Source organism: Eptesicus fuscus, chromosome 3 (genome assembly GCF_027574615.1).
Source record: "Eptesicus fuscus isolate TK198812 chromosome 3, DD_ASM_mEF_20220401, whole genome shotgun sequence".
In the NCBI taxonomy this organism is placed as follows: Eukaryota; Metazoa; Chordata; class Mammalia; order Chiroptera; family Vespertilionidae; genus Eptesicus; species Eptesicus fuscus.
The window spans coordinates 67,206,575-67,232,535 of NC_072475.1; the positions used below are offsets into that span (position 1 = coordinate 67,206,575).

At 39.0% G+C, this 25,961-nt stretch overlaps 1 protein-coding gene and 1 long non-coding RNA gene across 6 annotated transcripts; one reads left to right on the forward strand and one right to left on the reverse strand.

Annotated features, from left to right (window-relative positions):
* Window positions 1–961: 961 nt before the first annotated feature.
* Window positions 962–3,502, forward strand: LOC129147960 (uncharacterized). 2 transcript variants are annotated; one of them, XR_008555170.1, is made up of 2 exons: window positions 962–1,065; window positions 3,208–3,502. It is a non-coding gene; the product is annotated as an uncharacterized LOC129147960 (long non-coding RNA). The 2 variants fall into 2 exon arrangements; XR_008555171.1 differs by lacking the exon at window positions 962–1,065 and adding an exon at window positions 1,297–1,384.
* On the reverse strand, window positions 999–24,674 carry CD200 (CD200 molecule). 4 transcript variants are annotated; one of them, XM_008146594.3, is made up of 7 exons: window positions 24,445–24,674; window positions 14,584–14,665; window positions 10,841–11,161; window positions 8,462–8,734; window positions 6,836–6,943; window positions 3,188–3,300; window positions 999–1,589 (listed from the first exon to the last, which is right to left on the reverse strand). In XM_008146594.3, the coding sequence occupies exons 1-6, from the start codon at window positions 24,454–24,456 to the stop codon at window positions 3,191–3,193; spliced, it is 906 nt and encodes a 301-aa protein (XP_008144816.1). In that variant the 5' UTR covers window positions 24,457–24,674; the 3' UTR covers window positions 999–1,589; window positions 3,188–3,190. The 4 variants fall into 4 exon arrangements, with proteins under 4 accessions (XP_008144816.1, XP_028009086.1, XP_028009085.1 ...); XM_028153285.2 differs by lacking the exon at window positions 3,188–3,300; XM_028153284.2 differs by lacking the exons at window positions 999–1,589; window positions 3,188–3,300 and adding an exon at window positions 4,225–4,475.
* Between the last annotated feature and the right edge of the window lie 1,287 nt (window positions 24,675–25,961).

The window sequence follows — 25,961 nt, forward strand, 5'->3', positions numbered from 1 at the left end:
AAACAAAGTGGTAATTCCTACTAAATTCAAAACTGTGTAAGGTGATCTGTTTGCAAAGGTTGGTATCTAAAAGCAAAGCAGGAAGTACACATCTAAGTAAGTGCTCCCAAACTGACCGGGTCATGTCGAAAGGACATAGGCAACAACTTGAAAGAGCCTCCATTGACCAGATGAGGGACATCTGTCCACAGCATCTTTAAGGAGGAGCGGAAGGTTTCACACACAGAGGAAAAATACAAGGTTTATCATCAATGTCTACATTTTCCACAGTTCCCAAGACAATATCATAAACGAAATATGTGGAGTTCACACTTTTAATTCTTCGGTATCTTATACAAATGTAAGAAATAACACAGAATTAAATAACATCTCAATAGTTTACTAAATATATAAATATCCAATTCAACAGTGAAAACAACTTGAGTTTTAGTTTCTAGGTCACTGGATAGAGACAAGAAAGCCAAAGATACTGAAAGAGTCACTAATTTGGCCTTATGATTATTAGAGAGTTCCAAAATTGCTCCACTAGTTAAAACAATATATTTAGAACAAAGGGAATGTACACCCAGACATGCATCCACTGCTACTGTGAAAAGTGAACTCATAGAAAAAGAAGCTAGGAGAGACAAAGCATTTGAACTGGCCAACTGCTATTTAGGAAATCTAAATGCCTGGATTCATAATATATTTCCATTATACGTACTAGTCTGAATTCAGAATGACTAAAATAGGGCTGGGTCATATTATGAGACAAATGGGCAAGGAGTGCATGCATTTTTTAAAATGTGAGCTGCTGTCTAAGACTAACAATGTTTATTCTGCTATAAAAATAGGCAAGTAAAGTTAAGGTTGCCATGTTGTTTCACAATAAATTCAGTCCAATTTTCATTGTGATGTCACAGAAATACATGAAGAATAGCAGTGAATCCAAGGGTTCTAGAGAGACCAGCTATTAGCAAAGCAGTAAGCAGGTAGTGGATTGGATACTAAGTGACAAGGAAACAGATTCATGGACCTAGGAACAGCAAGAGAAGAATAGATGGAACAGCCACAGAAAAGCAAAAGGTAATCTCAGAAAAGTTCTTTGGTCCTTAACCTTCCCAACTTCTTTTTTTCTCTCTTGCTCATGTCTTTTCCCTTTGTTCATATCCCTCCTCCTGGAATGACATCAGTTTTTAGAGCAGAATGGCAAATCATCTGGTCCAACTCCTTAATTTTCTGGATGCCATCGTGGAAGTTCATTGAATAGTGATTAATACGGGATTGCCACCAGTCTCAGCCAAAGTCAGTCTCAAACTGTGGCTCCTCATGCTAAGTCCAGTATCCATTCAACAGCACAACACTGCATTGCTTTACAAAATCAATCCTACAACAGACCTGAGAGGTAAATGACTTCCTCTTGTAACTCACATAAGCACGGATTAGCTTAGATGGCAGTAGAAAGTCTTGAAATTCTTAGGCCTTTTACTTCCACGTCTTTTGCTCTCATAGGTCCCTGGAGAATGACCCTTTCACTCCTGCTTTCCTCCTGCATCAGATTCAAGTAGACCAGAGAATAATTTCCAGGGTTGTGCAGCTCTCTTAGGGCTCTAGATAAAAGAAAGAACAAGATATTAACTTTGCACATTTATAATTTCTATCTTAATAGACTTTAAGGAAATAAGTAAAGAGGGGTCAATAATCATAGAATTCTCATGCAGATTTCATCAGCAAAGATAAGGAATCAGACATTCTTGACCCAATACGATGTGAGGGGACTATGACTCTCTTTAAAAGGACATATAGGTAATTCTAGGCAATAAAGGTTTGCAGAGTCACTTAAGACTAAAAGGAAAAGAACATATTAAAGAATTCCAAGCAATTTAGGTATTTTATCCATAAGACCTTGAGCTTTGTTTCCTGTGGACATTAACTTGCTGGATGGACATTGAGTTAAGAATGGTCACAAAGTAAATAAATGGAGATCCTTAGGCTATTGACTTGCTAGTCAGTGAAGTAAAAGACCTGGAATTTTATCTTGGCACCATCACCCTGTATCTCTCAATCTGAAGTATTTCTTACCAAACTCTGAAAAGTTCTGCATATATGAACTTTGCTACTATTACCAATGTGAGCTGTCTGTGGCAAAAGACAATAGCTCAGGCAAGAATGTCCAGGCTTAAGGGTCTGTTAGTCATAATTTTGTGACCAGATTATACCATGAAATTTGTATATGATGGGTGGCATATGCACCCATTCAAGAGTAAAATTTTATAGAAAAAAGTGGCTTCGGAATGCAAAATTTAAACCAGGAATTCTGACCTAGGAGTTCAATAAAAGTTGCTTAATACTTTTCTTATAAAAGCATTGCACTTTTTTTTTCCTTAGGACTATGAGGAAATTGGGGTAGGGATGAGGATTACCACTTCTCTAGCCCTCATCTGGAAAGCATCCGTACAATTATTTAGCAAAGCAAAGATTCTTATTTTTTTAAACAAATATTCTTGTATTGTCTTTACAAATAATCATCAATTTCACTATTACAAATTGTTTACTGGTCATCTCTGTCGTGTGACATAGTATTAAGCTTAAAATAGAATAGGAGAAAGTAACATGATCAACAGGAGAAATTAACTGACACGGTGTTTTACTAACATTGCCACTTTTAATCATTGCAAAGAACCCACTTATTTATTAGGTTATTGTATAGTGAAGTGAAATAAATCAAGATAATTATGTAGAAAATGTGGGTAAAATAAAAACACTTCTACATTAAGTAGTTATATTCTTGAAGAAAGAGTGACGTTTGGAACATGCACTTCATATGTTTTTCTAAATTTTCTATTGTTTTCCAGTTAAGTCTTGACTCAATGAAACAAAAGACAATTGCTAACTCAAAATAAAGGTCTCTAAAAATTAGGTGATTGTCTATGATGATCTGCCCCAAAGTAATGTTTTTCTTTCTGAGATGCATGCAATTATTTTGGGTTGATTAATGAGAAATAAAAGATAATTCTTGGCCCCAATTTAACTTGATTGTAGTATATGTAAAGGGACAAAGTTATGACCTCAAATGGGTTTTAAAAGAAATAACTATTGTAGAATGGTGGAAATTTTCCCTGGGAAATTTTAATTTTTCTCACTTTCTATTTCAGTAACAAAGGACTTGATTCATAAAAGAAAAAAAGTTCTTTGAAAACCTATTAACCTATTATCTTATTGTCGCAGTCTCATGGGAAGTAACTGCGATGATCCCATCAGGAATGGAGCAAAGAGAAATTGCCTCTAACTCATCACACCTTCCTTCAGAATGCAGCCTTGCTGTTGAAAAAAAGAAAAATCAAAATCATACTCTCTGGCATCATACAGGAACCACAAGAAAAGTAAAGGGAGTCTAACTTCTCCATAAAATAATAGCAGTTTTTACAGAATACCCCTCTGTCTAAAAACTATCAATTTGCTTATGTTGTTGTGAGTAATCAAGAAGTAATTTTGATCTAAAATAAACTTTATCTGACAAAGAGTTGAACCTTACTTCATATAATTTCCTTACATACCAGATTTGTCTTCCTGCTGATCAGCTTCATGGAGTTTATTCTTTGTCTACTTATCCTTTATAATAAAAGTGTAGCATGCAAATTGTCCCCTCCACCAGGAGTTCATCCAGGAGTTTGACTATGGGGCGGGGCTGGCCGGGGGAAGGAAGGTAATACCTGGCTGGCAGACAGCAGCTGCAAGGGGTCCTACTAGTGCACGAATTTCGTGCACTGGGCCTCTAGTATTCAATAAGTTCAAGAACTAATTCATTCCTCTCCTCCTCTCCACAAACTGAATACACACATGCATGAACACACACACACACACACACACACACACACACACACACACACACTCAGTTCCCCCTCTATTTCTGTTTACAGCACCCATTTTCAGGTCAAGCCATGAATCTTGATGCCATTTTCCCTGCTCATCCACAAGTTTTAAGTTTTAAGGAGATGATGCGGGGGGGGGGGGAGAGGAAAAATATAACTAAAAGTAAGAGGAAAGAAATGTGGGAAGCAAAGGATTATTCACTTTTATCACAAATTGATACTTTTATCACAGAATTTGTTATTTGAAGAAATAAAAAATGATTTTCTTCCCCTTTTTCCAACTTTGTGCAACTTAAATTTTGGTCTTGAACCAGTATTTCCTTAACCTTGAATGTTTAAGTCTCAAGCATAATCAATAGTTGGTAGTTTTATTAGCTATTTAAATTCATGGAATCAAGTGATTTGGCTGGTAAAATTTTTGAAATCAAACAATCCAATCATTCAAAATATGCCACTGAACATAGCAGTGAAATTAACCGAATTGTCCTTATATCACGAAGACATCGTCAGTAAATGGCCATCCTAGTTCTTACAAGATTCAATACAGGTTCAGTTGTTTATAGTAGTCCATTTTATTCATGATTTTGCTTTCCATGGTTTCAGTTACCTGCAGTCAACTGCGGTCTAAAATATAACATAGAAAATTGCAGAAATAAACAATTCATAAGTTTTTAAAGGAAATTTTTTGGTGACATTGGTTAATAAAATCATATAGGTTTCGAGTGTACAATTCTATGATATACATCATCTGTGTATTGCACTGTGCGTACACTACCTAAAGTCAAATTTCCTTTCATCACCATATATTTGACCCCCCTTACTCGTTACTACCTAAACTTTGCACTATTTCGAGTAGTGTAATGAAATCTTGCACAGTCCTACTCCATCCTGGATATGAATTATCCTTTTGGCCACCATATTTACGCTGTATGTACTTCCTGCCCATTAGTCACTGAGAAGCCATCTAGGTTATCTGGATCAACTGCAGCAGCAGGTATCTGCTGTGCTTGTGTTCAAGTAACCCTTATTTTATTTAATAATGTCACATCACATAACTTTATTATATTTTGTTTTTAAATATCATTGTCAATTTCTTACTGTGCCTAACCTATAAAGTAAACTTTATCATAGGTAAGTATGTATAGTAAAAAACACAGACTCTACAGAATTTGGTACTATGCACGGTTTCCGGCATCCACTGGAGGTCTTGGGCTGTATCCTCCTTAGATTAGGGGGAACTACTGTATTTCATATGTGAGAGAAAACGTGGGTACAGAGATAAGCTAGCTCTTTTTGTTTCAGGAACTGGATAAGGCATTGAACAATTATATTTCCCAGGAAATCCAAGACTTAGTTAATGAACAGAGGACAATTCTTTTGCAAATGCCCCTTACTGGTGGAATTCACCTTGGGCTTGAATAGATTGTATTATGATTCTTGTCCAAAAGGGACTTTTAGGAATCAATGTGAACACTTTATACTTTCCTGCTTAAACTTTCCAAAACAATACAGCAGTAATAGCAAGCACAGAGTAAAATAAGTGCAACATAGTGCCTTTCGAGTCAGGACTCTGCGGCATCATGACTGGAAGAACATTCTGGCAAATGTAAGGGGCCCAGGGAGGCCTAAGCCTGCCGTTAACTATCTGTGTGACCTTAGGGAAGAAAATCAACCTTCCACTCCTGGGCGTCAGCTCCTAACTGGAAAAGTAAAATGTTTGGATGAAGTAGAATCAGCTTTCTGCTTTTGACATTCTGCAAACTGCTACCGAGGTCTATGGGCTTGCTGATCTGTGGTCTCCTTCCCTGACAGAATAGATACCTTGATCTACTTCTGCAAAGGGGTAAATGACACAAGATTTGTTGCTTTTCTTATAAAACCACAAGAATTTATCTGTGCTATTTATAAAAAGTCTTACACAAAATTAAGTGTTCAAAAAACCTAGAACATGAAAGATATTTGTCTATGAGACATAAAATAAAAAGAAAAAAATAAAGGTTTCATTTGAGTGATGTTTTTAACAGACATTCTAAAACAAGCCAACATATTTTTCCTTCCCTCTTTCAGTCATCTGAGATGGAGAAAACTCCCATATCACCCCTTCACCCTAGGAAATTCCCACCACATTCAACATAAATAGTAGCTTTGCATGAGCATTAATAAATTATGACTGTCTTCAGAAACCAAAGAAATTTCTTTCTCTCTCTCTAGCTGACTCCTCTTGTTCCATATCATCTCTAGTTTTATAATGCCTCACAATGTTTTAGACTCAGTGCTTATGAGGTACTGAATTTACAATAAGAAAAGGGAAATGTTAAAAAGTCAGTTTGAAAATCTACCCTTTTATCCATTCATGTATTAATTCACTATTTTACTGAATGTTTCTCGAGCCCCTGGTGTGCATAAGACACTGGTGGGAATAGTCTATACGGGCAGAATGACATGACATAGTTTATAAGTATGGATCACCTATATGCTGCTTTTAATGTTTGAGACGTAGTGAGAGTATAACACAGAAATTACTATTTAATTATTGAGTATTTCGGACAATTTCACAGTCTTTTAAATGGAATAGTGGGCCTGTGGAATACTATAAAAAGAGAAGAGATTGTTCTCTCACTAATGGATAGAAAGAACACAGCATGGGTGTCAAGCTTTTTTCTCTGGTTTTTGTCATCAGATGACTTCATAGTCATCAGATAAACATTTTCCGCATCTCCTCTACTCAGCCCTTCCTCTCAACTTACCAAATAATTAGGCTTTGAACAATTTCAGCCAATCAAAAGCAGAAACATCCAGTTTAATGTCCAATTGCAAGAAAATGATGCTGGAAGGTTATTTTAAAATACCACTAACATTTATGTGTTTTAGAAACAACAAACAAAATACATTGCTGCCATCTCTTTATTTACATCTTCATGGGACCCCAAGTTATCATTCAGAAATCATTTGTTTCCTTCTTTGTACTTTCAGTGATAACTCACCTCTGTCTTGGGTCCGATGACGTTTCCAGTATAGTAAGATTGAGATTAGGATCAGAAGAATTACCAGGGAAACAATACTTAAGAGCAGTGGAACTGAAAACCAAAAACCTATAGACATTGAAGGGAAGAAGAGGAAAAACAGTCAAAAAAGGAAGCTGTTGAGGAAAAGAGGGTAAAACAATAACTGTGATGAGTTTTTACCAGAGGTAAGCTTTCAATGAAAATTATTCTTAAATATAGACATGTTGATGTTTATATTTATGACATTATATTAAAAACATTTAGGTAATAATAATAGCTAACAATTTTTATGTAGTTACATTAATAAGAGCTTTTAATGTATTATCTCATTTAATCCTCAAAATAGCCTGAGTTAGGTGTTATCATTATCTAATATTAAAAAACTGAGGCTCAGAGAGAAGTTCAGTAAACCCAAATCATAATAAGTGTTAGAAACAAGGCCTGTTCAGAGGTCTGTTTGCCTCAAAAGCACATATTCTTTGTCATACTGCCCATTACAGTAATATATTTATTGAGGAAGTTTTGAAAAATACAGAGAAATATAAAGGGAAAAATCAGTAAATTATGTTAGTTTTGGTATTCTTGGAAAAGAAGATATGTTTCTTTCTTGTTTTGCAGGAAAATTTATCCTTTGCCTTGGCTGAGTCTGAGGTTCATTTAAAAAGTGCCCAAATCTAACATCACAAACCTTTCGATGAAAGTGACCTAAATGTTGACTTTTGATAAGTCTATTTTTTCAAGGACTCCAGAAATGACTACAGGAGATTTTTCCTTAGAGGCCAGGGCACCAATGAGGCAAACATGGGAAAGCTTTTTCAGGTTTTATTGTTTAAAATGCCCCCCACGACCTCCATCCCCCAACAAAAAGCAGCAGTATTTTTCTAGAAGGTTTATTACAGAGTGCCTCATCCAAGTTAGTGCTTCCAAACTACAGAGAAAGAGAACTGTGGCTCTTATCACTCCTCTCTTTATTCTCTCCCATAATCCTTACCTATTATATCCACGAGGGCTGGGGGTAGCAGCTTAGATAGAAACATAAGAGAGCAAAAGTGGTCTTGAACAGGAGGCAGTTTGTTTAAAAAGGGTGAGGCAAACACCTCATCAGTCCCTTTCCCACAGTACAGATTCTGCAAAGGTTTCAGCAAAGACGTCTTCTTCCAGGAAATCTTTCTAATCTTCCCAGATTGAGCTGATGCCCCCTCCTTCCCACCTGCAATCCTCCCATGGTGCACCGTAGCTTTCTTATGGAAGCATTTAACATGAAGTTTCACAGTTGCTCAGCCACTTAGGTGTTTCCTAGTAGACTAGACGCTCTCTGAGTCTTGCTTACTGTCAAATAGCCTGGCACACAACAGACAGTAAACGCTAGCATGGAAGAATAAATGAAAGAATGGATCTCAGCATTTGGTACGTGGGCACTGTGCCACATTTACCAAAGTAGCATTGGCTGGATTGGCTTCCTCAACTCTGTTTTCCTTTTCCTACTTAACCCATTCTCTCCTCTATTAGCTCTTTCGTTAAGAGGCCAAGAGTTTCCGCAGAGCAATCACCACATTCCAGGTGTGTGTGCACAGTACACAGCCTTCTTTGCCCACCTTCTCTTACCTTTGTTCACAGTTTGCCCGAAGTAGGTCATATTCCCCAAGTGCAGCACCTGGCAGATCACCTCCTTCCCCATCTGATTCTTGGGGTCTTTGATGTGGAGGACACTGATGACAGACGTGGTCCCATTGGGGTGTGTGATAATCTCAGTACTGTTGTCCATTCCTGACCCAGCGACCTTCCAGGAGATTGCAGGGGCTGGGCGGGCATTGGCAGAGCAAGTGACATTTAGGTGGTCTTCGGATAATTTATAGTGAACGAATACTGTGGGCTGCACTGGGACAAAAAAGTAAAAGAATGGTCTGCCATCAGTTAAGCACCTGGTCTGAGTTTCACACTCTCCTCAGAGAGATGACAGAATGATTTTTTAGTAAGTCAGTGGGGGCTAGAAAGATAAGGTAGCACACCCAACCCCCGCTGAGGCCTTCTCGGTTCTACCTGTGTCCAACTCTCTGACCTGAAGGATGGGACCAGCCTAGTACAACCCTGTCATAAGAAACATCATTTCTCTAGTTTGTCTCTAGGTGAACTAGCTGGATGAACAGAGGCTATCTTCTCTCTCAAATAGTACAGAGCCTCATGATTATGTTCTCCTTCGTCATGGGCAATGCAGCATCTCTGCCTTTTTCTGGGTACCACTCACAAACCAGCACCAGTGACCATCAATGAGCATCGCCATACAAGTGGCCTGCGCGTCTCAGAAGCACCAGGGCAGTTTCAGAGCAGAGAGCCCGGAGAGGGACTGCTGCTTAGTGGTAATAGTTTTCTGCTTGGGGCTGAACCAGAAAATGAGTTGCATGGAAGAAACCAGGAAAGTCCCTGTTGGGAATATCTACACAAAATAAAAATTATGAACTCATAGCTAATAACCAGAGAATCACAGAATGACAGTTGAAGGAACTTGGAGATCACCTTATGGAGTTAAAAATAACTAGCTTATGAAAAAAGGACATTATTTTTAGGCCAGCTTTACACTGTTCCTTTTTAAAAGTCCCTTAACTGATGAGTACATTTTTGTTGGAATACAGTTTATCTCTGCTGAACAAATGCAGACCTGTCTTTCTGTGGTTGGCTTTGTAGCCTACAAGATAATTAGAGGGCAATGCTAAATTAAAACTTGGTCTGTACTTAGAGGTTCAAGGGATGGGTGAGTGGCAGTGGGCTGGAGGAAATAAGCCTAGAGAATGTTGGCTCTGTCCAAAGAATGCCTAATTACCAACCTTTCTGAGCACTGAAAAAGAATAACAAAAGTGAAGGCAGATGGTTATGGCTGATGTCACCAGACTGGTGGCAGGCCTCTCTGGCATATAGAAGAATGACAGATAAAAGCTAAGTGTGGCTGGAAAAGGTCAGTATGGAAAAGAACAATATTACTAGCTAGAAGACTCAGTAGATAGGTTTTCAGACAAAAATAATACAAAAGGCTATGAGCAAAGGAGGGGAAATAGCAGAAAGAGAGAAAGATGAGCAAAGAAGAAAGAGAAAAGGAACAGAAATGAGAAACATATGACACAAGAAGGAAAAAGAGAAAAGATGAGATAAGAGAAAGGGAGGGAGGGAAGGAGGAAGGAAGGGAGGGAAGGAGGAAGGAAGGAAGGAAGGAAGGAAGGAAGGAAGGAAGGAAGGAAGGAAGGAAGGAAGGAAGGAAGGAAGGAAGGCAAGGAGGGAGGAATGAAGGGAAGGCAGAATGAAGGGAGGGAGTAAAAAGGAAGGAAAGGTGGAGGGAGGATTGCAAAGAGAGGGAAGAGAGAGAGAGAGAGAGAGAGAGAGAGAGAGAGAGAGAGGCACTGAGGGAGACAGAGAGAATGAAAGAAGTAGAAATGAAGAACAAAGCCTGACATAAGATCCTGCAGAGAGGATTTATTTTAGCCAAATAAGGGAAAGTTGTACTTGGTGTTATCATACTTCCCTTGCATTATCTTCTGAGCCCTTCTTACCTTAGGTCCAATATTTCTGGTGTGCTCAAACTCTCACATTAACATTCCTAATAACCCTAAGTTTGTCCTTTCCCTCCTAAAAGCACCACTAAGTGTGCCATGCTCCAAAATTCCCCCTCATTCCTACTTGTCAATTCTTGATTTCAGCTATGTGTTAGTTAATAGGAAAGGAATGTTGTCAAACTAAGTCTTGGATTGTTTTTTTCTCTTGGATTTAAAATAATGTATTATCCAATTAAATTTCTAATTGACATCAAGTATGCAGAGCTTCTGCTGCAGGTCCCCTTATCAATCACAGAGCCACAGTTACAGTAGACATGAAAGTATCTTCTAACAAACCATTCTGGGGTTAGGACCCTGAAGAACTAGGTGCCACCACCATGTTCTAAACATTCTTGAAAATAACATTTCTAGTCAGAGACGATGTATTCTCAGAGATTCTCACCAAAGAGGGTGAGGCAGGCTATTCCTGAAATCTTCCCGGAACCGAAGGTATTGAAGAGACACTTGTAACACCCCTCGTCGTCCAGAGTGGTATTCCAGAAGGTTATGGTTGTGTTCTGAAGTCCCAGCTCGGTTATGTTCATCTTATCCTTATAGGCCTGCTGGACCACGACCCCATGTTCCTTGCTGAAAGTGACCATGTTGTCTGGGCTTGAAGCCTTGATTTTCTGCCATGTCACAATCAGGACTTCCTGGGGAATCTCCAGGAAGCATCTTAAAGAAGCAGGTGTGTTCAGCGGCTCTCTTTCATCTTGGGTCACCACTTTTATCATGGAATCATAAAAAAAAAATTAACACACATAAACACACATTTTTCTGATTAAAAACAATGCATGTTCAAAGTCAAACATAGAAAAGAAAAAGCCAAAGAAGAAAATATTTACTACATCTCTAATGTTGCTAGGGAAATATAAGTTCAAATATGTGTTTTCCATCTTTAGAAGTAGCAGAGTAGAAAAATAAGAAGGGAAATTCTCAGTAACAAGAAATAGTGTGAAGAATCCCTATATGCTGGAAATTAGGTGGAATCAGGTTGAAGGTGGGGACTGTCAGATAGGAGAGAAATATTAGCAAGTGGGTTTATGCCCAGAGAGGTGGAAGCCAGGAGCAAGAAGAGCAAATGGACACTAGGCAGAGTGATTCGTCTAAATAAAGAAAATGTAACATCCCTATACTTCCATACATACCCCCTACAGAGGAAGGAGCAGCAATAGTGGTGTCTGCCTCTAGGAGGCAGTAGTGAATATAGCAGAGTAAGTCAGAGAGATATAAAGGACACTCACTGTTCCAGGAGGCTGATAGTGGAGAGAACTTTGACAACCAAATGGCAACCTACACATTCCCCCATTTTTACTGAATGCAGTGTAGAATATAAGGCATGGCAATAATTTCCCTCCCTCCAATGCTGGCTCCTCTTATTGATATGATCGGTTATTCAGTGGGAAATCTCAATATAATAACAAATAGCCAAACATTTGAGAAAGCTAACACAAGGAAAGAGGAGTAATAAACTTGACAAATTCAAGAATTTATACCAAGTGAAGAAATATCTCATAAATCAATAAACACTTGAACAAGAATAAGTGATATATCTGAATTGTAAAAATAAGCCAGCATTGTAAGTAGTAAAAATTAGAGATGTAGAGAATGAGGAATACAAAGTCTTAACAGATTGGCTGACTTAGCAGAATGGATATCACTGAAGAGTAAATGAGCAGGTGGAAAGACCAGGTCATGGAATTTTCCAGAATGTAGCACAAAGGAAGAAAGATATGGAAGAAGAAATTAAACTAAAATTCAAAGACCTGAAATGTTTCAGCATCAGTTCAATAAGACTTTTAAAAGAAGAGAAAAAGGAGATTGGAAGTCAAAAACACAAATATATTTTAAAATAATAAAAGAAACAATCCTATCTAATAATAGAGTAACATGTAAATTACCATCACTCCACTACGCCCACGATTGGGCAGCGGGAGGCTGGGGAGCAGGACTCTGGGTGGCCTATCCGGCCATTGAGAAGCACGGATCCTCTGCCACTGAGGGGGACTACCCTGCTGTTGAGAGGCGCAGGGGGTGGGACTCCCGCCTCCTGTGCCTCTCAATGGCCAGATCCGCGGCCGCTGAGGAGGCCTGCTGTGGACACCCAGCTGCACATCTCAACGGCAGGGTAGCCAGGTGTCAGCGGCAGCCCTCCTCAGCAGCCGTTGAGAGGTGCAGGGGGTGGGAGGGTGGGAGTCCCGCCCCCTGCGCCTCTCAACAGCAGGGTAGCCCCCCTTAGCGGCCGCGGACCATCAAAAGTGGGGGAGCTGGGTGCCTGTCTGCTCCGGCACCAGGCCTTTCAGAAGCCTCCGCCGAGCCGGAGGCTTCTGAAAGGCCTGGTGCACCAGCGGACAGGCACCCAGCTCCACCCCGAAAAGCGAAAGAGTGTAGGGGACCCTACACGTGCATGATTCAATCATGCACTGGGCCTCTAGTCTAAAATAAGATACATTAATCATGAACCTTTATGCACCTAAAAAAAAAAAATCCAAAAATACATAAAAAGCTAATACAACTATATTTTTTATAAATCCATAATCATAATAGAGTATTTTCTATAGTTCTCTCAGAATTTTCACTTCCATATATTAAAAACTAAATAAAGCAAAATAGTCAAATATAAAAATATAGAAAATTTAAAAAGCAAATATTTATATATTTCATATATATGAATTTAAAACCTTTTACCTAAAAGAGAATATCCAATATTTTCAAAAACACATGAAACATTCCCCAAAATTGAACTTGAAATAAGATACAAAAAATTATGCTATCCAATGACCTGAACATTGGGCCCAATGCAATAAAATTAGAAGCTTACATGCTTCTTTTAACTAATTACACTGAAAATAATTTCAAGGATTATAAATTACTATGAATGACATTGGGAATATAATATATTAAAATCTGTAGAAACTGATAAAGCAGTTCTCAGAGAGAAATATTTAATCTTAACTTCATTTATTAGGAGACCAGAAAGATTAGAAAATGAAAACACACACAAATCTAAGCATCCCCACCCCCAAACCAGAAAAAAAGGTAAAAGAAGTGAATTAGTAAAGATAAAAGCATAAATTAAAGAGACAGTACACAAAATGTAAACTGAATTAAAAACACTATAATCCATTGTTTCAAGACTAACAAAATGTTGACTAGTGTAATTAGAAAAAAAAGAAGTCAGCACAAGCAAACAATATTCTCTCAACAACATCAGGCATAAAAAGATGGACACAGCAACAAATACAATTTGGAAACCCTGAGTGTGGTATGAATCAAATTTTAGTAAGGTATGCTCTTGGTAGGTGTGGAAAGTTCTGAGGACAATACCTGTTGTTGGGATTCTGCAAATCAGAGATTTGAAGAAATTGCTGCTTTTAGAATGGAGAGGAGAAAGGGATCAAAGTTAGGGTTTTAACTTCCTGGGTGATTTTTCTCTTTAACTATGAAGAAACCATTTAATGGAAAGTTTGCAATTCTTTATTGCGTGTATATAATTCCATTTAGATCCCCGAGTCAGTAGGTAAATCCTGTGTTGCAGGTGATACAAAGTCTGCCCTTCCTTCACCTAGGAAGGCTGATGAGTGCACTGTCACACAGAAGGTGATGAAAGGCCAGCAGCAAAGCGAGTGTGGCTTCCAATGGAACAGAGGAGAAAGGTCTGGCACAACTAGGAAATGCAGCAGATACGTCAACAGCACAGGCATATGCTTTATATCATAGGCTATGTGAACCTAGGTAACTTCTATATTTCATTATTTTCTAGATTTTTCTGTAAAAGAGGGGCACACCCAGTTTTAAGGCTTACTATCAGATTGCCTTTCCAAAGGGTTGTATTCATTCATAGTCCCCAAGCATTCCCATATCTTTACAAACATAGGTAATTATTATTTTAAAAGTTATTCGAGTTGATATGTAAGAAATATCTTAATTTAGAATTTTTTTTTCATGCCTGGTTCTAGCTACAGAAACAATGTCTAAATAGCAGTCTTCTTCCACTTCAAAAACAAAAATACTTTGCAAAGCAGAAAGAACTGCTCCCACTCCTCCAACCAAATTAAAGGTTTATAATTCATGCAGGCAAAAGGAACCAGCACAGCAGAAACCACAATCTCCTGGACTCCATGCAGGGGAATGGAGCGTCTTTACCTTGTGCCCTGCATAGCATCACTGCGGCCAAGAACCAAATCAGTCTGTAGGTAGACAGATGACAGAAGGACCTCTCGAACACCTGAAGACATAGAGCAAAGTACAAAAATAGGCATTTGCATGTGGACAAAGCTAAGGGAGCTTCAATTTCATGGCTTCCTCGGGGAATGTTGCAGCTAAAGTTTTAACCACCAGAGAACCTTGGTTTTGAGGAGGCAGAACCAGAGACTATAAATGAAAGAAATAACAGTGTGCTCAGGATATGGGACGGGGAAAGCTGCAGTGTGGCTCCTTCAGTATGGCAACCCCTAGCAATTTGAGGCCTTGTTCCTAAAGCCACCATGGTCAAGAGCAAAATCCCAAAGGCATAGGATCTCTGGGGAGAACAAAGGACCATAAATACACTGAAAACAGAGACTACAAATGTCAAAGAGTACCCACTTCCAAAATAATCCACATCTGTTAATACTATAAATGTAACTCAGGGGAACCACTTGTCAGAAACAAGTGACTGCCTTACAGTTTGCTGAGGCAGCTCTTCCTGCAAATTCTGCAAATTTTATATGAATTATACCTTTTAAAAGCCAGCAATGAAAAAAAAAAAAAAACCACCAATAATGGCTTTATTTTCTCTTTTTTGCTTTGTTTTCATGTGTCTGGGCATAAATCTTTGGCCGTTTTACAAAACATGTTGCTATTTAAGGGAAGGTTATTCTGGGTATCATTTTGCTACAAAATGTGGGTAGAATGTAGAGAGATTAATTTCTCTGTGAAGTAGCTCCAAGAATCTGTTCACTTGGTCTACACGAATGTGTTCATTATAAGGGATATAGAGAAGAAATGGAACTTTTCCTTGCATTTTTTCTGTACTTCTAGATTTTTCTATTAGTTAAATGTGTATAAGAAATATGCATTTTCTGTATTTTTTTAACTGAACTTCATCCCAACTAGAGTTAGATACTTAGTTTTGATGTCGCATTATCTTAGTCAGTTCAGATCCTGCAAACCCAACACTTCACAATTGTCCCAATGTCTGGCATTGCACCTATATTCCTGGGGGCTTACATAATGCCAACCGTTGGGACAGGACTACTAATTCTTGGAAACAAACATCTATCCATGCTGGCATTCCCTAAGACTGCTGTGTTCCCCTCAAGTTATCAGGGTCTTCAGTCTGTGCAATTAAATTTTGTGCTTACAAGGTGTTCTCTTTTGTTCTTTCACGTATTCTCCTGATTCCTGCCCCTGGATTCTTCCTGTGCTGGGCAAAGGGAAATTCTACAAGGCTCTCTGCCTAAACTCCCATGTATCTATCCACCTCTGTTTTACTGTTTCTTTTCTATGTTGGGTAGGCAAGTCTCTCTCACAGTCCCCCACCTCTGCCTCCCTCCCCACAGGAAAACAAAGCACAGGTGTTCTGTTCTTAGATGTTAACATCTATCTGTATTCCCCACTCCTGGGGGATAGGCAGAGTCTCCTTTTCATAACACAAACTGGTGTCTGAACCTAGACATTAGTTGGTCCCTCTTTGCTCTCCCAGAATAAAATGTGCATATTTTCTCTAGGGCCAGAAAAGCCGGTTCCTCCATCACTCTCCATTCTTCCCATGAACTTTCTCTGGAATAAATATGTTCCTGGTCTTTTAACAGTTAGGCTTTTTAAAACTCAAATGCTCGTGTTCTTGCTATTTTAAAACTTTGGTTTCTGAAACTAAAAAGAGTTCTTTGACATTTTAATTTCACACCATTTTTTTTAAAGCATGGTGACTCTCATGTGGAAATACACGTTTTAGCAAAGGCTGTGGTAAGAAATGCAGAATGAATTCACTCTCATAGTGAAAACCTGTGTTTTAGGACCAGGGAGAAAGCAGACACACACCAAAACACAAGCTGTGTGAAGTGGGAGCCAGAAATGTTTAAGAAAGAAAGGCACAATGACTGGGGCAAGGGGAATTAGAAGGAAAGCCTAGCTATTAAATATGTACATCTTTACGCTGGCTGGCTTGAATTGGGGCTAGCAGAAATACTAGCTGTTTGACCTATGACAAATGCTTTTACCTCTGTTGCATATAATAGTAAAAAGATTAAATGAAGTAGTATATGTAAAGCTCCTAGAACAGTGACTGACACAACTAATCACTAAATAAATGTTGATGTTGGGGTTTTGGTCAAGATGGCAGAGTGGGAGGATGCTGTACTTGCCTCCTCCCATGGTCACACCAAAATTACAACTAAGCGATGGAACAGTCAACCTGGAGAAACATCTGAAGACTTGCTCAATAGAAACCCTATAACTAAGGATACAAAGAAGAAGCCATGCCGAGGGGGCAGAGATACAAAAGGGGCTGGTTCTGTACCCATGAATGCAGAGGGATAGCTCAGCTATAGAGATTGTTCCTGAGGTGCAAAGAGTCTCAGCCCCATGATGGGCTCCCCAGCTCAAAACACCAGTGCTGGGAATAGAAGCCCACATAATAACATGATTGTGAAACTCAGCAGATTCCCTCCATCTGGGTGAGACGGAAGGCTGCTTGAAACCCAGGTGTCCTCTTATAGGGCCTGCACACAAGATCTCACTTGCAGGCACTCACTCTGGGCTTCCACCCTGGGAGAGTGGCTGGGGTGAGGGTGGGAGGGGTGGGGGGGAGGGGGCGGGAAGGGGGAGTTCCAGAGACATACACAGAGAAGCTAAATTGTGTGGCTTCAGGGTGAGGGCTGGAGGGATATCAACCATTTCTCTCCCCACACAGCCAAACTTGATTCTGCGTTGGCCTGGTGAACTCCATTAGCTCCACCCTGAGACCCCACCCCACTGCAAAGGTCTTCAGACCCTAGACGATGGTGGCTTTTGCTGAATAGCCTCAGGCTCAGCACAGGCACCAAATAGGAAACTGTGTTAACCTGGTGAGCACCACTCACACCACCCTGGTGTCTCTCTGAGACCCTGCTTCAGCAATTTGCATACTGCCTAAGGTTCTGTCAGCAGCTGAGCCTTAGGGCAAATGGCAGGTGGAAGTAGATCTTAGGCTGCCTTGGCCTTCTGCTAACCTGACTTCTGACTAGGTATTGGTAGAAGCCTCAGTTCACAGCATGGCTTCTCCTACATACATCCAGGTCCTGCACAGACAGCCACCTATTTAAAGAAATAATGACTGGAAATTTTCCTAGCCTGGTGAAGGAAATGCAAAAAGTCCCAAACAAGATGACCCCAAAGAGACCCACATCAAGATTATTATAATTAAAATGGCAAAGGTTAAAGACAAAGAGAGAACCTTAAAAGTAGCAAGAGAAAGACAAATAGTTACGTACAAGTAAACTCCCATAAAACTTTCAGCTGATTTCTCAACAGAAACTTTTCAGGCCATAAGGGATTGGCATGATTATTCAAAGTGAAGAAAAGTAAGGACCTACAACCAAGACTACTCTACCCAGCAAAGCTACCACTTAAAATTGAAGGAGAAATAAAGAGCTTCCCAGACAAAAAAAGCTAAAGGAGTTTATTACCAACACACCAGTATTACAGGACACATTAAGAAGAACAACGAAAAGAAACAGAAAAAGAACATAGTTATAAAACATAAAATGGCAATAAATATGTAACTATTAATAATACTTTAAATGTAAATGGATTAAATGCTCCAATAAAAAACATAGGTAGCTAAATAGATAACAAAATAAGACCCATACATATGCTGTAATCAAGAGACCCACCTCAGAATGAAAAACACACAGAGACTAAAAGGTTTTGGAGAAAAAATATATCATGCAAATAGAGAGAAAAAAAACCCTGGGGTACCAATCCTTATATCATATATAAAATAGACTTTGAAACAAGGGCTATAATAAGAGACAAAGAAAGAGATTAAATAATGATATAAGGAGCAATCCAATAAGAGGATATAACTATTATAAACATTTATGCACCCAACATAGGAGCACCTAAATATATAAAGCAGATACTGACATACATAAAGGGAGAGACCAGCAGTAATACAGTCATAGTAGTGGAATTCAATACCCTATTAACATCAATGGATAGATTTTCCATACAGAAAATCAACAAGAAAACAATAGCCTTAAATGACACATGAGACCAAATGGATTTAATTGATATTAAATTAAAAGCAACAGAATATAGATTTTTTTCAAGTGCAAATCAAACATTTTCCAGGATAGACTACGTATTAGGCCACAAAACAAGTCTCAATAAATTTAAGAATTTGGAAATCATATCAAGAATCTTTTTTGACCACAATGGTATAAAACTAGAAATCAATTACAAGAAGAAAATTGAAAACACATGAAGGTTAAATAACATACTACTGAACAATGAATGTATTAACAATGAGATTAAAGAAGAAATCAAGCATGGATGGACCTGGAGAGCATTAAGCTAAGTGAAATAAGCCAGTCAGAGAAAGATAAATATCATATGATCTCACTCTTTTGAGGAATATAATGAACAACATAAACTGATGAACAAAAATAGATCCAGAGACAGAGAAACAAACACAGAACGGACTGTCAAACCTCAGAGGGAAGGCAGGGAATGGCGTGGGGTGGAGGGTGGGGGATGGGGTTGGGGGGGTGGGTTGGTGTAAGAGATCAATCAAAGGACTTGTATACATGCATATTAGCATAACCAAAGGACACGGACACTGGGGCAGTGGGGGCTTGTCCTGGAGTGTGGGAGTGGCCAGGGAGGGGTAGATGGGGAATAAAGGAGACATATGTAATATTTAAACAATAAAAGAAAAAAAAAGAAGCAATCAAAAGATACCTTGAGACAAAATGAAAATGGAAACACAACAATCCAAAATATATATGACCCAGGAAAAGCAGTCCTATGAGGAAAATTTATAGCAAACAGGCCTACCTAGGGAAATAAGAAAAATCTCAAATAAACAATCTAATTTTACACCTAAAGAATCTAGAAAAAGAACAACAAAGCCCAAAGTGAGTAGAAGGAAATAATAAATGTCAAAGTAGAAATAAATGAAAGAGTCTAAAAATACTACAAAAGATCAATGATAAGAAAAAGTAAACAAGATTGAAAAGATTAACCAGACTCATAAAAAAGACAGTACTCAAATAAAATGATCAAGAAAAGAGAAAGTCCGACATTACAGAAATACAAAGGATTACAAGAAAATACTCTGAATAATTATATGCCAACAAATTGAATAATATGGAAGAGATGGATAAATTCCTAGAAATACACAATCTTCCAAGACTGAATAAAGAGAAAACAGGAAATCTTAACAGACCAATTACTATCAATGAAATTGATTCAGTAATCAAAAAACTCCAAAAATGCAAAAGTCCTTGAATGCATTACTTCACAGGGGAATTTTACCAACCATTCAAAGAATTAACACCTATCCTTCTCAAACTATTTCAGAAATTTTAAGAGAATAGAAGGCTCCCAAACTCATTTTACAAGACCAGCATTACCCTGATTCCAAACCAGACAAAGACATCACAAGAAAAGAAAATTATAGGCCAATATCATTGAAGAACATAGATGCAAAAATTGCCAACAAAATATTAGCAAAACCAACTTCAGCAATACTTTGAAAAGATCATACACTATGATCAAGTGGCATTTATTCCAGGGATGCACGGTACATTCAATATTCACAAATCAATTAACATGAAACACCACACAAACAAAATGAAGGATAAAAATAATATGATTATTTCAATACATGCAGAAAAGACATTTAACAAAATTTAGTATCCATTTATGATAAAAAAAAAAAACTCTCAGTAAAGTGGGAATTAAAGGAACATGCCTCAACATAATAAAGGCCTTATATGACAACACACAGCTAACATCATACTCAATGGGGAAAAGCTAAAAGTGTTTTCCTTAAGATCAGAATCAAGGTTGTCCACTTTCACCACTTTTATTCAACATAACATTGGAATACCTAGTCACAGCAATCAGACAAGAAAAAGAAATAAAAGGCATCTAAATTGTAAAGAAAGAAGTAAAATGGTTATTATTTGTAGATACAATACTATATTGAGAGAACCCTAAAGATTATACCCAAAAAATGAATAGAATTGATAAATGAATTCAGTATAGTAGCAGGATACAAAATTAGTATCCAGAAACCTGTTGTATTTTCTATTCCAATAATGAACTATCAGAAAGAGAAATTAAGAATATAGTCTCATTTACAATCACATCAAAAATACCTAGGAATAAGTTAACCAAGAAAGGAAAGGGCCTGTACTCAGAAAATTTTGAGACATTGAAGAAGGAAACTGAAGAAACAAATAAATGGAAGCATATATCTTTCTCATGGATAGGAAAAATCAACATTATTAAAATGTTCATACTACCCAAAGAAATCTATAAATTCAACACAATTTCTATCAAAATACTAGTGTCATTTCATAGAACTAGAACAAATAATCCAAAAATTTATATGAAACCACAAATGACTGAAAAGCCACAACAATCTTGAGAAAGGAGGACAAAGTTGGAGATATCAGGCAACCTGATATCAAACTATACTACAAGGATATAGTCATCAAAATAGCACTGTTTTGACACATAGATCAATGGAACAGTATAAAGATCCCAGAAAGAAACCCACATCTATATGGCTAATTAATATATGACAAAGAAGGCAAGAATATATAATGGAGTAAAGACAGTCTAGTCAACAAATGGAGTTGGAAAAATTAAATATATACATGCAGAAAAGTGAAATTAGACCACTTTCTTACACCAGACACAAAAATAAACTCAAAATGGACTGGAGACTTAAATGTAAGACTTGAAACCATAAAACTCCTAAAAGAAAACATACTTTAACATTGCTCTTAGTAATATTTTTTTTTTTCTGATATACCTCCTTGGTCAGGGAAACAAAAGAAAAAATAAACAAATGGGACTATATCAAGCTAAAAAGTTTCTGTAAAGGAAACCATCAACAAAATGAAAAAAACAACCTACTGAATGGGAGAACACATTCACCAATGATATATCCAATGAGGGGTTAATATCCAAAATTTATAAAGAACTCATACAACTTAACACCAAACCCTCCCCCGCCCCAAACAATCCAATTTAAAAGTGGGCAGAGGACCTGAGTAGACAAATTCTCCAAATGGGATATACAGATGCCCAATAGACATATGAAAAAATGCTCAACATCACTAATCATCAGAGAAATGCAAATTAAAACCACAACGAAGCCCTGGTTAGTGTGGCTTATTTGGCTTAGCATCATCCCATGCACTGAAGGGTCACAGGTTCAATTCCTGGCTAGGGCACATACCCAGGTTGTGAGCTCGATACCCTATTAGTCTCAGTCTCTCTCTCCCTTTCCCTTTCTCTCTCTCTAAATTCAATTAAACACACACACACACACACACACACACACACACACACACACACACACTTTTTTTTTTGCCCAGCTGGAGTGGCTCAGTTGGTTGAGCATCGTCACATGCACCAAAGCGTTGATAGTTTGATTCTAGGTCAGGGCACACACCTGGTTGTGGGTTTGATCCCCAGTTGGGGAGCATACAGAAGGCAACCAATGGATGTCTTTTTCTTACATCAGTGTGTCCCTCTCCTCTCCTCTCCTCTCCTCTCCTCTCCTCTCCTCTCCTCTCCTCTCCTCTCCTCTCCTCTCCTCTCCTCTCCTTTCCTTCCCTCCCCTCCCCTCCCCTCTCCTCCCCTCTCTTCCCCTCCCCTTCCCTCCCCTCTCCTTTCCTCTCTCTAAGCATGTCCTCAGATGAGGATTAAAATAAAATAATAAAATAATAAAAACCACAATGATATATCACCTCACACATGTCAGAATGGTTATCAACAAACAACAAGTGTTGGCAAGAATGTGGAGAAAAAAAGAAACTTCGTGAATTGTTGGTGGAAATGCAGATTGGTGCAGCCACTATGGAAAAAGATATGAAGTTTCAGTTAAAAAATTAAAAATGAATCTGTCTTATGACCCAGTGGTTACACTTCTGGAAATATATCCAAAGAAACCCAAAACACTCAATCAAAGGAATATATGCACCCCTGTGTTTATTGCAACGTTATTTGTAATAGCCAAAATACAGAGGCAACCCAAAAGCTCATCAATAGTCCAGTGGATAAAAAAAAGTAGTGGTACTTACACATATTATTCAGCCATAAAAAGAATGAAATCTTATCATTTTCAACAACATGGATGGACCTAGAGGGTGTTATGCTAAGTGAAAAAAGTCAGACAGAAAGACAAATACCATGTGATTTCACTTATATGTAGCGTCTAAAGAACAGAATAAACTGATGAACAAAATAGAAACAGACTCATAGATACAAAGAACAGACTGATGTTTGCCAGAGGGGAGAGGGTTTGGGGGACTGGGTGAAAAGGGTGAAAGGATAGGGAAGTACAAATTGGCAGTTGCAAAATGGTCACAGGGGCATACAGTACAACATAGAGAATATAATCAATAATATTCTAATAATTATGTATGGTGCCAGGTGCATATTAGAATTATCAGGGGTATCGCTTCGTAAGGTATATCCTGTCTAATCTCTACCCTGTGCACCTTAAACAAATATAAAATAATATTGAATATTAACTATAATTTTTAAAAAAACACCCATAATAGCTAATATTGAGGGTGAAAAAATAAATAAATGGTGTTACCTCACTGGGTTGCTATGAGAATTAAGCATTTTAGGCACTTAATACAGTGCTTAAGCTACAGTAAATGCCAATATATGTTAGGTATCTAAACAAGTCATTATTCAAGTCATGTACAGGGAGTACAATAAGGGAACGAAGTCCACTTCTACCCTTTGCCAGGTTTCACTGAGGCTGGGGTCTTCCCTGACATCTGCCCACCTGGCAGCTACACTGCCCCTATTCACACTTCTTCTCCTGAAAATCCCTAGGTCCCAATCCTGATCCCACCACATGTAGTCACATGGGCTTGGAAAATTAACCTCCTTGCTGTTTCTTTATTTGCATGATCAGGTAAAGATTAAGAGCATCTGGCATACGTAAACACAGTTCTTTGTTAAGACCATTCTTCTTTGTTAAGAAAGATATCAAAGTAACGGGCTGTGTGGTCTTGCCAATAAAGTATACATGAAAAAAAAAATTACCTTGAGGCGTTACTTGTATTTAGGTTTTAAATTTCATTCATTGTAACTTTATTTTTTAATACATTATACCCATGTAAATGAACATTTTGTCCTTCGTTTGGTGTCATGTGAACAGATCCTGAACACACAAAATGTCTGTCTCTCCTAGATACCCAGGGTTTTAACCCCGGTTTATCTGATCCTTTATGGCTTCCCGAGCAGCGGCCCAGAGGATGAAGAAAGAGCCCAGCGCATCCAGGAGGAAGCCAGCTCTCTCCCTGAGCCCTGGATCCTGCAGCCCCCCACCCCAGCTGTTGGGTGTCAACAGGGAGTCTAACAGCAGCCGCTATCCCCTTTGGGGGGCAGCTTAAAATAGAACGTGTTTTCCTAGCCTTCCTTCCAGCCAGAGCCCGGGAGCCTCTCCCCGCCAGCCTCCCGGCGCAGGTCCGCTCCCTTGATGACAAGGATCTGGGGAGAAGCATCTCCGGAGCCTCTGCCCGGCAGCATTCTGTTTACAGGGCGTTGGAACAGAGAACCAGAATGCCGGGCAGCCTGGAGGCCGCCCTTTGGAAGGCGGAATCCTCCTCTCAGCAAGGTTTTAAGCGCTAAGAGGAAAGCGCTGGCAGAAAACCTAGCTCCCTCCAGAGCAGATGGTGCGAGCCGAGCCGCAGCCCGGCGCCCTCAGCCCGCCGCCGCTCCAGGCCACCGGTGCGACATCGCCCACCCTGCGCCCTCCTCCCCACGCCCGGCCCCGCTCACCCGCCTCTCCATCTTCGCTCCTGGCCGACCAGGGTGCCCGGCTTCAGCTGGAAAGCCCAGGGGATCTCACGCCGGAGCAGACTGTGCAGCAGCTCCAGCGAGGCTGCCCGCCGCTGGCCAGCTCCTCACTCCTCCTCCCACCCAGCAGACAGGCGCAGAAAGGGCAGGTGGGATTTCCAGTTTAGCTACTAATGGTTCTTAATCATTCTTTCCTCTTTCCATAACTCTTTTCAAAGGTGCCTTTCCGTTTTGTTAAAAAAGATACGCTTTTTCCATTTTCATTTTTAAAAGAGAGGAAGAAAATGGGGGAGGCTGAGACATGAAGGAGCTGTCAGCATTGGGAGGAGTGGCTGCCTGCAGTGTTGAGAGGCATGGAGGGAGCCAAGATTTTTACTTAAGGATCCATAGAGCTGTAAGTCTGAGGCATGCAAACCCTAAGATTACGACTAATTTTTCCCCTCAGAAAATCAGAAACATGATATGTACATATTGAAAGGACTGAAAGATTCATGGAGTGCCAAACAGGATAAATAACATAAACCCAATTTAGACATAAGGAAATTCAAAAGATCGAATTAAGAAAATATAAAAGAAAATTCTAAAAGCTTTAAAAATTTAAAGAGAGAGACTCAAAGGAGAGAGAATCAAAGTGACATTAAAGGTCACAAGGCAGTGCTATATGCAAGAAGGCCATGAGTTAAATTTTCAAAGTGTTGGGAAAAAATAACTTTGAATTCCACTTTGTCTTTTATAAATATGGCTACGGAGGCATATTTTCTTTTATTTTTCAGTCACAGTTGGCATTCAATATTGTATTAGCTTCAGGTGTACAGCCTAGTAATTAGACATTTATGTAACTTAAGAAATGATCGCCTTGATAAGTCTAGTACCCACCATACACAGTTACTACAAAATCAATGACTACATCCCCTAGGCTGTATTTTAGATCTCTGTGACTATTTTGTAACTGCCAATTTGTACTTCTTAATCCTTTCACCTTTTCACCCAATCCCCCAAACCATCTACCCTCTGGCAACCATGAGTCTGTTTCTATTTTGTCCGTCAGTTTATTTTGTTCATTAGATTCCACATCTATAATAATAAAAGGATAATATACTAATTAAACTGGATGTCCTTCTGGACGTCCTTCCTTCTGGACAAAGCCCCAGCGGGCGGGGACCTCGGCAGAGGCCCTTGCACGAATTTTGTGCATCGGGACTCTAGTGTAAGTGAAATCACATGGTATTTGTCTTTCTTTGCCTGACTTATTTCACTTAGTATAACGCCCCCTAGGTTCATCCATGTTGTCACAAATGGTAAGATTTTATTCTTCTTTTGGCCAAGTAATCCTATATAATAAAAGAGTAGTATGAAAATTGTCCCCTTGAATGGGGGTTCCTCTGGGAGTTTGACCAGGGGGTTGGGCTGACTCGGGGAAGGGAGGGAGGCCCTGGCTGGCAGCTGGCAGCTGCTAGGGACCCTATCAGTGCATGAATTTCATGCATTGGGCCTCTAGT